Genomic DNA, 14141 nt, shown 5'->3' with positions numbered 1-14141 from the left:
TCTCTCTCTCTCTCTCTCTCTCTCTCTCTCTCTCTCTCTCTCTCTCTCTCTCTCTCTCTCTCTCTCTCTCTCTCTCTCTCTCTCCCCCCTAAGGGCGGCGCTGGTGCTACTGTTGGTGGTGTTGATTTCCTAGTGTCTTTTTTTTCTCGTGGAGGATGAAGAGACACACATCGCACAATCTCGCCTCCATCAGCGCTTTGATTAAAATATATATATATATATATATATATATATATATATATATATATAGTCTCGTTATATCGATATTCTCGGGAGTCGGAAAAAATATCGATATAACCGGACTATCGATATATCCGATCCTGCGGCATGTATGTATCGATATAACGAGATTTTACTGTATGTACAGTGAGACCTTGGCTTACGAACTTAATTGGTTCCCAGAGTGTGTAAGGCGAAAAGTGTGTATCCCAATTTTTTTTCCCCCATAGGAAACCATTAAAATGAGAATAATCCGTTCCCAGGTCTCCATAAAATCTAATTTTCAACTAAATAAGCCTTAAAACTACACACAACATACCTTATTCTATGTATAATAAATGTGCTATAGTATTGTAATGAAAGAAATACACTGCACTGTATAATAAAGTCACTTTATTTACATTTGTGATGGTCGTTGATGGCTCTTAATTGACAACTGTTGCTTTCTGACTTGTAAGATCTTACGAAACTGAGGCATCACATTATCATTCATCATGTTGATGATTCTCATAGCCTTTTCTGGATGGAACTGTTCAATAAAAGCCTGCACATCAACTCCTGGATGGCCTTCTTCTGCTTGTCCTCTTGAAGGCAAATCAAATCCTCTGTGTTGAGGATCTCATTATGGTCAGCAACAAGCTCCTCAATGTCATCTGCCTCCACTTCGAGTCCCGTAGGTGCCGGCAGAGATTTTATTACAACAAAAGGCGCGAGTCCGATGATTCCACGGACGCGGAATAAAACGCGACAAAAGAAGGCGGGCGGGGCGATCCGTCCAGCACATTCGTGATCCCGGAAAGCCCTAAATTTACGCCATCGCTGCTAACAATCATCTCGGCAAAGCAAACTCTTGAACTTGCCAGCACAAGACACAGTGAGGCGTCGTAATCATGTCACTAGTGAGGTGACAGCGACTCGTTGAAATGTCCCAGTATCGGTGATGAGGGGATCAACACGCACACCACGCACATTCGCGATCCCGGAAAGCACCAAACTTACGCGATCGCGGCTAACAATCACCTCCGGCAAAGCAAAGTGTTGGACTTGCCAGCACAAGCGTCGTAATCATGTCACTGGTGAAGTGACAGCGACGCGTTGAAATGAAATGAAATTGAAATGAAATTGAAATGTCTTCTTCCGCTGGCGGAGGTCGCGAGCGGCGGCGCCGCCCCAGCTGTCAACTCGCATGTGACAATTTCAGTGTCATTAGTCACGTGAAAGCATCGACTAAATAACGCCTTTGTGTAAAGCTTTTAGGCGAAGGATGGTAGCAATGGTGAACGGTACCGGGCTCTTTATTTGTAGAATGGTCGGAGAAAGTTACTCTCAGGGAAGTGACACACAGTGTGAGAGATGTGTCAGGATGAGATTCACATGACAGCCGCGGTGTGCACATGTGATGCCACAAACACACACCTCGTTCGTGGTTCTCAATGATCTCCTTCTTCTCCTCGACGGTGATTATTAGGGATCCTCTTGCATTCATTTCCTAATAGTAAAATTATCTGCAAAAAGCTCCTCGGAGGCGATCGACGTGTGAATTCAGAGAGAGGGGGTGTGGAAAGGTGCGCCGGCTGGAGCGCTGTTCGGTCATGTGCTTCCGCCAAAAATCCGAAGATCACACCGCCAGAGCCGAAGATCACTCCGCCAGCCGTGGTGGGTGTGTATCGCGTAAAGTAGTGCGTATTTCATGGTTTAATTTTCATAAATTTCCTGTCTCCTTGTGAGGAAAATTATATATCCTGCCTGGGGTTTGCATGTAATCTAGGTGCCTGTGTGGGTTTTTGCAAGGTACACTGGTTCCCTCCCACATTCAAAATACATGCATGGCAGGTTAATGGAAGACTAAATTGTCCCTCGGTGTGAGTGTGAGTGTGAGCGTGAGTGTGAGTGTGGATGGTGTCTCTTCTATGGGTGCCCTGGGATTGGTTGTGAACCAGTTCAGTTCAAGGTGTTCCGCTTCTGCGCCGATTAAATGTCGATTTGTTAGCAAGTCTTCCCGATAGGGTCTACGCTCTAATAGCCCTCAGTGGTACTAAAACAGACATTTTTAAGGTATTTGTACTCATGTGTTCAATGTTGTCTTAAGACAATTCACCACATGAGTAGAATTACTCTGTCCTTCTGGTAAAGTCATGCGGGTGTGCTTAATGATATGGTTCCTTACAATGAAATGAGTTTATAACAATTTCAGTTTCAACAATTTCTCATACGTGCGTTGAAATCTGAGAATACTGTACTTTACATCGGTCTATCAAGTCAGTTAAAAAAGATGCATGTGTGACAATGTCACTTTCTTTCAATGTCACCAATTTACAGAAATAATCATCTCAATTGCAGCCGTACTGCTGAAAGATGATAACTGTACGTTGCATAATTTTAAAATCTATTTATGTATGTGTTGGAGAAAGTGTGTGTGTGTTAAAAGCTTGTAATCCACAAGTCACATCTGGATGGATGGCCAAGTGGCATAAAATAGAGGGGGGGGGGGGGTTGGGTTTTTATACTGGATCTGAATGAAACCAGGCAAGATCAAGCTGCAGCAACTCCATCCATCAGTGAATTTGGCCGAGGATAAAACCTCGAAACGCACGCGCACATTGAAAACTCAACTATCTGCCCCACTCTCCTAAAACAACATGCAACATATAACACAAGCCCACATTAGCAACAGCATCTGTAGTTTAATCATATAAGTGTTTGCACGTGTGTCTGTGTGCGATGGAAATAAGAGCGAGAAAATAGGGGCAGGGAGGATTAACACCAAATTATACCTGTATATAATAATGTTTTTTAGATTTAATTACACTTATGCTAATACAGTTATGAGAAGTAACAAAGCACCAGTACCTTGGTTTCTATACTTGTGTAGATTTTTTAGGTATTATCAATTAATCTAGCTGCCCTTTGATTAAGTATTCATTTTTGCTGGAGATTTAAAAAAAGATTTGAAAACAGGTACATACTTTTTTTTTTCTTACTACAGCCAAAAGCTGTGTCCCAACAAATTACCGGTAGTTTTAAATAGACTAGTTCTCAGTATTTTCATTAATCTTTAAAATAATGTATGTACCAAAAACTACATTTATTGAATTCCCTTGACATGACACTTACCAGCCTTTTTTAGCAATTAGTACAGAGTGGGAGGACTTTTTCCCTGTCTTTACTAATGGATCCAACATCTTCTGACATTTATATTATGCATAGAATACTTTGTTTTTATCTTTTCACCCCCACCCCACCACCCCTTTCAATTTTGCTGCTGTAGATTCCAAATTTCCCCATAGTGGGAATATTAAAGGGTTTCTGATTCTGATAAACATGGACAAAATCGTTTTAGGCATTTAATTTGTACACACCCATTTTATACAAGGGGGAGGGGGAATCAAGAACATTCAGTTGTGCAATCATTATATAGGAGATCCAACAGGTTCCACGTGTGAAAATTAAAGGTCAAATCAGTGAAATAGTGCTGAAAAACAATTTATGACGCAACAATATCCTTCATCTAAATCAGTGACATAACATACAGGGGTTTCAATCAGACCCGCAGGACAAATTTTAACTTATTCACTGCCATTTCCGAATTTATTCGGGAATTGAAAATATGACGTGGAGCGCCATTCCCGAATTTGTTTGGGTTGTTTTTTTTTTTTTGTCTGGGTGCAGATAAAGCGCTGGCTATGGCCTCTGGCAATGTTTTTTTCCTTCCATGAAGGGGCAGCATTTGCCTTTTGTCCATGTCAGCACATTGTTTCAGCTTCAGCTGTTGTTAAAGCGCTATATAAATTAATATGTATGTATTGTATTTTGTACAACCACACCCATTTTAAGATCAGATAACGCCAGTCCCATATAACTTGGGAATTAACTCTTGTTCTGATGAAAGAAGAAAGTCTAAGGTTTCTTACACTGCATTGAAAGTTCATGTAGTCTGAAAACTCTATATTCTGTGGTTCCTGCAATTTGAGAGAAAATGACAAATCTGGGGCACTGGAATGAACACATATTTGCACATCTGGCAGTGAATGAGTTAAAATGAAAAAATAATCTGTTTTATGTTGCATCACGAATTATCTTTGTGAGAATCAACTAAAATGTAAAAAACTATCAAGAAAATATAATAAAGAGTAAAAATTATTTCTCGATCTGGATACATTTATTTTCTTTTTAATATGCAATACAGTGAAACTCTTCAAAGTCACAGTTTAGCATTGCCCCATTCACCTACTTTTACTATGTATTTCAGTACTAAATACCTGTGACCTCTGCAGGTAGTTCTATGCCTTTATATCGAATCACTGTGACTAGTTATAAAATGAAAAACATTCTGAAGAAATCTGAGGTAAAACATGATCAGAAACACACATGCACACAGGAATCATTTGGAATGATTTCAATCAAGATCGGATATTCCGTATGGAAAAGCAGGAAAGACAAAGTCAACAGAGGCGTGGCACACCCCCTTAGCGACCAGTCCACCGTCATGTTCATATACGCCACAAAAAGTGCATGGCATTAGTCTCATGGTTGTATGTCCAGAATAGATTCGGCCAGGCCGGTGAGTTTGCAGTCCTCCAGCGCTTTGACCAACCGGCTCAGCTTGGCCGCCCTCCCCTCCGCCTGGATGAAGCGACTGAGGAGCTGATAGGCCTGCTCGTACAGGCCTTCCCTGGCGTACTCGTAGGCCAGGTTGTCAATGGCCGTATCCTTCAGAGCGCGGCACTCCCTCCCCAGGGTCCTCCCCACGTGCTTCCACTGACGGCCCACTCCATTAGCAAAGCTCTGAACATCTGCTGTCGTCAGCATTCGATCCTCTGATGGAAGAAAAAAACATGAACGCAAACTGTACTTAATAGCGATTATATAAACAGAGGTTGATGAAATAAACAGAAACACTTCTCAATCCATTCCGGCTCGAAATACTCTTTCAAGTCGTAGGACTGTGTACTTTCAAATCTGACTACCCCTAACTAATGAAGGTTTAGGGAAAGCTGCGTTCAATTTCACAGGTAACAACCTAGCACCACATTTGTTGAATCACGAAAAAAAAGTAGAATCCGGCAGACAAAGTGAAGTTGGCTAGAAGATCTCAAGAAACAAATGTGTCATTCCACGATTCCAAGAAATTCAAGAACTTTGGAATGTTATTGAATGTATCAGTCTGGAAAAGGCTCACTAGGTCATTTTGAAGACTGTGGGGCTTCAACAAACCATTGTCAAAGCCATTGTCAATCAATGGATAAAACTCCAAGAAGTTGAGAACCCAGAAAAACAACCAAAGAACTTTAGATTTCGCTGGCCTCAGTTCAAGTGAGAGTTCATGACTTAAGCACAGTGGTTCTTTGACCTGGGTTTGATCGAACCCGGGGGGTTCTTTGATTCGGGCTCAGGGGTTTGACGGAGCCTCGGCCCTGGAGGGTAAGACACACGTGACTCAACATTATAACTACTGTAGTTAAAAAACGCCAACTTGGCCATCATTGGCTGCAGTTGATGTTGACATGACATCAGTGCTGTGTGAAATGTAGTTCGATTATAGTGAAGATGTGACTGTTGTGATAGGAAGTTGTACGAAAAAAATCTGTTGAAAGTTTATTTACTTTATAGTAGATACGTCTGTTTATCGTAGATGTGTGTTTTTTTTATATCTTGAATTTGTAAAAAAAATATGGATACTTCTGTATCTCGAAAAAGGTTATGCTCTAGCACAGGGGTGTCCAAAGTCGATCCTCGAGGGCCGCCGTCCTGCCTGTTTTCCAGCTCTCCCAGGAGCAACGCACCTGATTCAAATCATCAGGACCATTTTGATGCTGCTTCAGAGCTGGCTGATGAGCTGATGATTTGAATCAGGTGTGTTGCTTCTGGGAGAGCTGGAAAACAGGCAGGACGGCGGCCCTCGAGGACTGACTTTGGACACTCCTGCTCTAGCATAACAAGGACACTGGGCAAAGACAGAAACCATGCAAGGGTTCACAGGTCAAACTCAATCTTGTTCAAAGTCTAAATCAAAGTCTGGATTTCGTGTTGATCCGTGTTTATGGCGAAATTAGAAGGAAAACACAAATAACGTGATGGTGAATCCTTGTGTGTTGCACCGAGACTACTATTGGATACTAGTTGACACAAATTCCCAGCAGACAAATCAGCTCATTTTCAACAGAGTTGGGCGCCATCTTGTGCATTTTCTTGGATGCTACATTGGAGTCCTGATGGCTCGAATTGATACGGAAGGACTCCTTTTTTATTGTTAGCCCCCCTCAAATGTTTTTTTTCTCCTAACATTTCAACGTTATTCCTATAAAATTAGAGCCCTTTCCCCTCATGATAGAGCAATTTCTTTTCTAATATTACTTTCATTTTTGTATGTCATTTTTTGAGGCGAGGGCGTACGTTTTCATAGCTGACAGCTACTACTTTCTACTCTGGTTTGACCCACAGTAAAAATGACAATTGAATAGAAAGCTGGCAATTTCAAATTAGTGCACTAATCTCCCTTTAGATTGTGACCATCAATTCATAAATGGTTGGATTAAAGAATCATCTGCCAAACTGCACAACGTTTATGTGACGCTAGCACACTGAGCACAAGACAAATGCAGCAGATGTTCACTGACATTGCTGTAGTACACAGTACATGATTTTGTTGTTGTTTTTAACCACTTGACCAGATTAAATGAGACGGTGTACATTGAAAAAATATCACATTTTCACAAATTAACCTTTCGCAAAATAATTGTCTTGCGGCTTTTACTGTATAAACGATTTGGAGCGACCAGGTATTGTTCTTATGCTCAAGCCAAATCCACTTTTAAAATACAAAATGTTTTGGCATGATCTTGTGCCATATTGTCATGCCATATCCTTAGTAGATACAAAAAAGGCTTTGCTGCCATCTTGTCGCATCTACAGGCAATTACCTTTTTGGCATCATTTACTCGCAGAATAATTAAATGTACTGTATTGTAACGTAAAACAGCATCCCATAATATTGTACATCATTAAAACAGAGTAATTACATCACTATTCAGAATTAACCAGTTTGTTTTCTCAAACTGGATCACTTGATGGTGCTACTCTTTCATGTTGCGCATGCCTTGGCTACCTGGTGGCAGTAAACGACAGACAGGGAGTTCAATAAGATGCTCGTATGAAATTCACTACAAGCAAATCTTGCTTGGATGCAACAGCCAATCAGATTGCAGAGAAGCCCGTCCTGCACAGAACTCAGGTATTCATAATAGCGCTTCATTGAAACAGCTCCTCTCTAGGCTCATCAATCCAGCACTAATATTTGTAGCTCCGCCAAACACATAATTGATGTGGATTGGCTGTCTGAGACGCGGTGTTAGAAGAAGGAAATCCTTGGAAAATGGGCAAATATGCAAAAATAAATAAACAAATAATATATCACTTCAAATGTTTCATCTTTGCTGACCGGCATATGACAGTACAGTGATACCTCGGTTTACGAACCCCTTGGCTTCCGAACTTTTCCGTTTACGAACGTTCCATTTATGAAAACTTTACTTTGACATACGAACTTTACCTTGGCATACAAACTTTTTTCGTACACGGAGCTGCCTCAATGAGTGATGTGTCGTTCGCGAATGAGCCCGTTCTCCTAACAACAAAATGGCAGCTGACAGTTTTGGTCCTCTATTCCCCACTCCCAGTCTTCAGGTAAAGCTATGTGATTGGTCAAGAAGCAGTGATGGTGGGTGGCTAAAACATCAGAGACAGGCAGACGACAGTGAGAGAGTTTCAACTTTGCTAGTTCAAAGGCAGAGTGTAGACTGCAAGGTTAAAATATCCCATCAATCAGGCTCCACAAACAACCCGCACAAATCATCTGTATACTTGATGCAAAAAGCTATCAACCCAGATAAACAGAACACAATTGATGAGGAACTAGACACAATTATCACAGAGAAAGCACTTACACGGGATCATTCCTCAAGATGGTGAAAGAAGGTTACGTTCCTCATCAAGTGTTTAACGCTGATGAAACCGGCCACTCCATTCCATCAAGCCATCAACGACCATCACAAAGGTAAATAAAACAACTTTATAGACAGTACCATTTATTTCTTTAATTATAATACCATAGCACATTTATTATACATACAATAAGGTATATTTTGTGTAGTTTTAAGGCTTAGAAAATTAGAAAATGGAAAATTATGTTTTATGGGGACCCGGGAACGGAATATTTTCTCATTTTAATGGTTTCCTATGGAAAATTAATTTTTGGGTTACATATTTTTCACCTTACACACTCTGTCTGTGAACCAATTAAGTTCGTAAGCCAAGGTATCACTGTATATGGAAATACTGCATCACAAACAGCTTCAGTTCAGTCTGACCGAAGCATAAATGGTTAAAGTATCGATGGAAGCCTCAATGCTAATGCTGTTTGCATACAACAAGCGGTTTGAAAAGATCAGTCATGAGGCTATTTTTAATAGCAGAAGGTCGAAACCTCTTTAACTGCGTGTGGCATTGCAACCCCGCACCCGTATATTATCAATCATCCAAATGGTTGTGTTTTTTTGTATTGTGTCTGTATTGTATTGTATTTTTTTTTGCTCAGTGGGTGAACAGCGATGATTTACTGTGATTTCTTTACGCTCTAAGATATTACAACCGAGAATTCACTGTGAGCCTCGACTCACCAAATACTTTATTCTGAAACGTGAAGCAGTTGCTGGGGACTTGCTGTATGTTCAAAGTCCTCTGCGATGGAGGAGGCCCGAGGACCTCAAGCTGCAGCTGCTGCTCCAGCCGATCGATCTCTTCATCACGCAGGCGCTCGGGCTGTCACAAAAGATATTTGTACTGACTTAAACTAGACACGAAAATATACAATGATACAATCCCAATTTGGCCACAAGTCAAATTTTGCTTCAGAGATCATGATATAAATCAATATGTATTGTATTGTATTGTATTTTATTATTGCCCTTGGCGCAGACTTGAAACATATTTAGACTTCTTAAAAGAGACCTTTAAAGGACAACCGACGCCTCCGGACAAGTTGTGTCCATAATTTGTAAAATCACTTCAAATTGACTTCTAGTGTGCGTCTTTTACAAAGATTCCACCGCATATAGCTATATTTTACGTTTTAAGACTCGTGCTGAATATTCAGGAAGTCTTGTTTTTCGAGTTGGTGACGATTCCTGACGTGACGTCACGTCTGGAACGCCCCTGACAGAGAAAGCGACACACTATGCATTTTGGGTACTTTGTTTGGTCTGAAAACTTCGTGTTGATTCATGTTGATGGCGAAATTAGAAGGAAAACACATAAATAACTCGATGGTGAATCGTTATGTGTTGCACCAAAACTACTATTTGATACTAGTTGACACAAATTCCCAGCAGAGCTTGTGCGCCACCTTGTGCATGTTCTTGGATGCTACATTGGAGTCCGGACGGCTCGAATTGATATGGGAGGACATCTTTAATCATTTGTAAACTTCAGAACTATTTGAAACATATTTATAACTGGATGAGTAACAAGTAAGCATCTTCTCCGAATCTGAAGCCATTGTTTTGATTCTAGAGCAAGGCACGACGTCCTGCCGTGACGCCACGAACAAGGGGGCGGGACCTTCTGAAACTCGGCATCTCCGGGGTCATTTTGAAGTAGTTTTGGGACACTTTAACTCATTTTTATTGGTATTTTGCATTTGACTAAAATTATCAGCCTGTGTGTTTTGGGTATTTTAGATGCTATAAAACGTTTTTCTGATGTCAGTTAGGAAACAAAAAAAAATGGTGTCGGTTGTCCTTTAAATAAATTTTAAACATACCCATTCCAATGTTATTCTTAACAAAAACAAAGTGAAGTGATAGAAATAAAAACTACAGTCAGAAAAAGGTGACATAAAATATATTTTTTTAATGGTAAGTGGCTGAAATGTTATTTGACATTTATAAAACTAAGACTACTTACTATACATATAGTATACCTGTGACTGGTGAATTTGCTGTAGACAAAGCTCAAGCTTGTCCAGACATCGATCCAAGATGTGCGTTCCGGCCTTGAGCTGCGTCTCCACGGTGAACTCTTGTGCCACAGCGAGGAGCCGACAGGCATGTTGGGAGATGGAATGACGCACCGCTCCAGAGCTGTAGCTCTCCAGGAATTGCTGACACACGACGACATCCATAAACTTCACCTCCACTCCGAGGAAAGGATCGGCATCGTGCACCTTCAGTATCTCGTACCCACCCAAACCCCCTGCAGAATCTGAAAAAAATGGCACCATCCACTGGATCATTAAGTGGTATTTTGGGTGTGAATGATCTCACAAAAAGGATTACAACCCACACAATTATTTCATTGTTTTTATTTGCTCTTTTCAAGAGTTAAAGTATAGCTTGTATGACAGTGTACATGTCCCGTCCCTTCAAAATAAACTTCACACATCTGCCATTCATTAAAATGCATTGTAACTGGCGATGGTATATTGTAGGTTTAAATCAAAACGTTATTGCTCACCTATGAGTGTAAGTTTGATGATTTTAAAAAAGATGAACTTTCCCTGCTGGTTTTTATAGAGGGAGAGCAGGTTTGCATCTGGACAGAGTGACTGCAGAAACAGAACGGCGCATCCCGTCCAGGTTCCCCCATCCAAAACCTTGTCTGCCATCCTATGAATATGGAATGATCATATCATTACTCTCGTGAGTGTAAACATCTCTACAGTTGGAGCACATTGTATCCCTGGGACCTTTTAAAAGACAGTTGCATCCAATATAAACAAGAGGTATGGCTTTGGTTCATGACAGACCCCCCCCCCCCCGCCCCCATATATATTCATCGACATAGACTCCAGTAATTAACGCAACAATTTTAATCAAGTTTTAGGTAGTGTATTTATATTTTTAATATTTTCACAATTCCATAAGTACCGTCTTTTCCGCTGCATAAGGCGCACCAGGGTCTAAGGCGCACCACCAATGAATGGTGTGTTTTCAAACTTTTTCCGTATACAAGGCGCACTGGACTATAAGGCGCACAAGTTTTCCAAATATAATATATCAATATACAAATGTTTTCCAAATATAAGGCACATTACAAGGCCCTACAGTCAAGGCTGAGGTTACTCACTACTTCTTCTACAGGGGGAAATGGAGTCGGTGGCTGACCTAATGTGGCTCAACATGACTTAACATATAAGGCGCACCTGCGTATAAGGCGCAGGGTCATCGTTTGAAGAAAATGAAGGCTTTTGGCGGCCCCTTATATATAAAATGCAACATAATATCACACAACTGTGATATTATGTTGCATTTTGTATCGCATTAATGGTTTCTATAATTATTATGTCATCGTGGTGGTATTAAGAGATGGATTTCGTGGGCTAAGACCCCAATGAAGGCTCAGGTATCAAAACCATGGCCAGTCATTGACATTTCTTGTACTGGTGGTGGCTATTAGCAGATGGCTCGTGCCACTTTCGTCTCCACCTTTGCCCCAGCCGATCTCTTCTTGCAACCCTCATTACATAAACAAATGTTTAATCTGAAGGCTTTCTCCTCCAATAGGAAAACAGAACCAATCTACTGTACTCTAGATGAACGACAGAGGCCTGGTCACTTGCATATGATGCAGAGGGCACGGCATGGAAAGAGCATAACTTGAGCAGGCTTATGCACATCCTCATATTTCCCTAATACACAGTACACTTGACTCTTGGGTCTGCAGGAATCTCAATAACTTAGCCAGTATTTAATTAAATGCAATCTAATCTACCGGTGCTCTGAAAGTATACCCGCGAGATTAGTTCAGCAGCGGTATGAGGATTAAATGATCATCGGGGGCTTAAAATATATCATTCAGCTTTTGCTGCCAAAAAGACAACCTCTAGTATTCCTGCCTGGATACTCTGCTTGGCTGACATGGAAAAATTCAAAAGAATGTTCCTATGAGGTTTTGCTACCATATAGTAGTTGTGTCATCACATTGGAATGGTGTTGGGAATTTCTCTTCACCTGTTATTACAAACTACAGCATTATAACTTCAGATAGCGGGAATACATATGTTACAACAATTCTTTCCCATTCAATGTGGCTGCCGCTGCACCCGCAGAAAAACCGATCCTGTGACTGTAAAGTGACCTTGAGAGTTTTGAAAGGCGCTTGTAAATGAAGTGTATAATTTTGATTATTATTATTATTATCAATCATCATGTACAACACCTGTTCTCATTAGGGGTGCAGGTGAGCTAGAGTATATTCCAATCTGACGTTTTTATAGTTTGCACAAATGTATTTGTTCACTCAGTCCAAAAATGGACAGATGTGTCAGCCAACAATTGCTTCTCAACCATATACTAAAGTGGAATTAATCAGTGAATCTTCCGATTTGTGTGGATTGATTCACACAAAATGTTTCAACAGGAATCAAAGTGATTTTTTTTCAACCATCATCAGTATTGACAAAAGGTATTTTTTTTTATTCTGCACATGTACAGTTTTTTCAGCAATTTATATTTGAGTACAGTGAGACCTCAACTTACAAAAACCTTATCTTACAAACCTTTCGTCTTACAAACGTCAAATTTATTAAAATTAAACCTTATAATAAGCACTATTTTCATAACACACACCCACCCCGGCTGGCGGAGTCATCTTCGGCGGAAGCACATGACCGAACAGCTCCAGAGGTTAATTTACCAACAGTCCTTATGGAAGGTGACTCTCCTTCCATAAGCTATCAACGACCATCAAAAAGGTAAATAAAACTTTATTTTACAGCACAGTTTATTTCTTTAATTACAGTCCTCATGTAATGCGCCTCTTTCCAAACAGCAATTCCCTTTGACCTTCGACCTCCAACGCCATTCCATCAAGCCATAAATGATGTAAATAAAGTGACTTTATGATACAACGCAGTGTATTTCATTAATTACAATACAATAGCACATTTATTATACATAGAATAAGGTATGTTGTGTGTAGTTTTAAGGCTTATTTAGTTGAAAAGTATATTTTATGGAAACCCGGGAACTGATTATTCCCATTTTAAAGGTTTCCTATGGGATTTTTTTTTTTAGATACACACTTTTCACCTTACACACTCTGTCTGGGAACCAATTAAATTCGTAAATTGAGGTCTCACTGTAGTTTTTATATTTTCCTTTATGTAAGCCTTGTTAATATTCGAATTTCATAATGGTAAAGGGGCTTGCTTTAATATAGAAAAAATACTAATAGTGTACAATACAAAACTTTTTGAACATGTAAACCATGGGGATTATTTTATCCTACAAATAAAACACGGTGAAAATTAAGCTTGACATCTAAAGTTCTCCTATTACTCCGAATCAGACTGCAATACGGTTGAGTTCATTGAAATTGATTGTTTTGCTGGCTCTGCAAAAAAGACCGAACTATGTTATTTCATTTCAGCGAAAACTACACTTAATGTGTGTTTAAAAAACATTTACACCCAATATGAGCACATGGGGAAACATCTACATGGTTGTTCCCCAATGTTTACAAACACATCATGTGTAATATGTACTTGTAGTTGTGTTGCTGATAGTCAGCAAATGAGACACAATGAACAACCGCAACACCGTAAAACTTAGTCGATGACATAGAGGGGTATAATTCAAATTTAACTTTACAAACGACTAACAATGTTTGTAAAACTCAATCTCAGTGACAAACATGCAACGTTTTTGTTTTCTAAAAATACGCGAACTTACCTAAAAACTTTTGTTATACTGTTCGGTGACGCTTCCTCCTAAAAGCTGACCCACCAGTCCTGTAATCAGATTGACCCGTCCTATTGGTTGAAGGTGAGAATAGAAAGCATTCTGATTGGTCAAATCCCACTTAGGGCGAGGCAAAAACCGGAAAGAAGTGATTGCTTTCCGGTAAGGAAGAGATTTCGAGTTTTT

General features: G+C 40.1%; 1 protein-coding gene across 1 annotated transcript; it reads right to left on the bottom strand.

Annotated features, from left to right (window-relative positions):
• Positions 1–4373: 4373 nt before the first annotated feature.
• On the bottom strand, positions 4374–14008 carry tradd (tnfrsf1a-associated via death domain). The gene is made up of 5 exons (XM_088992575.1): positions 13947–14008; positions 10729–10880; positions 10196–10476; positions 8895–9036; positions 4374–5036 (listed from the first exon to the last, which is right to left on the bottom strand). Exons 2-5 carry the CDS (start codon positions 10877–10879, stop codon positions 4744–4746), a joined length of 867 nt encoding a protein of 288 aa, XP_088848701.1. The 5' UTR covers position 10880; positions 13947–14008; the 3' UTR covers positions 4374–4743.
• Between the last annotated feature and the right edge of the window lie 133 nt (positions 14009–14141).

The sequence above is a fragment of the Hippocampus bargibanti genome, linkage group LG03 (assembly GCF_051943395.1).
Source record: "Hippocampus bargibanti isolate YZ-2025 linkage group LG03, ASM5194339v1, whole genome shotgun sequence".
NCBI classification, from domain to species: Eukaryota; Metazoa; Chordata; class Actinopteri; order Syngnathiformes; family Syngnathidae; genus Hippocampus; species Hippocampus bargibanti.
The sequence above is the reverse complement of the archived record's forward strand: the minus strand, read 5'-3'. Positions and strand labels throughout refer to the sequence as shown.

Excerpts from the sequence above, each read along its gene's own strand:
- tradd (XM_088992575.1), bottom strand. The coding sequence starts at position 10,879 with ATGGCAGACAAGGTTTTGGATGGGGGAACCTGGACGGGATGCGCCGTT. Across the intron at positions 10,477-10,728 it reads CATCAAACTTACACTCATAG|ATTCTGCAGGGGGTTTGGGT; the intron begins GTGAGCAATAAC and ends CATTTTTTTCAG. Across the intron at positions 5,037-8,894 it reads GTTTCAGAATAAAGTATTTG|AGGATCGAATGCTGACGACA; the intron begins GTGAGTCGAGGC and ends TTCTTCCATCAG.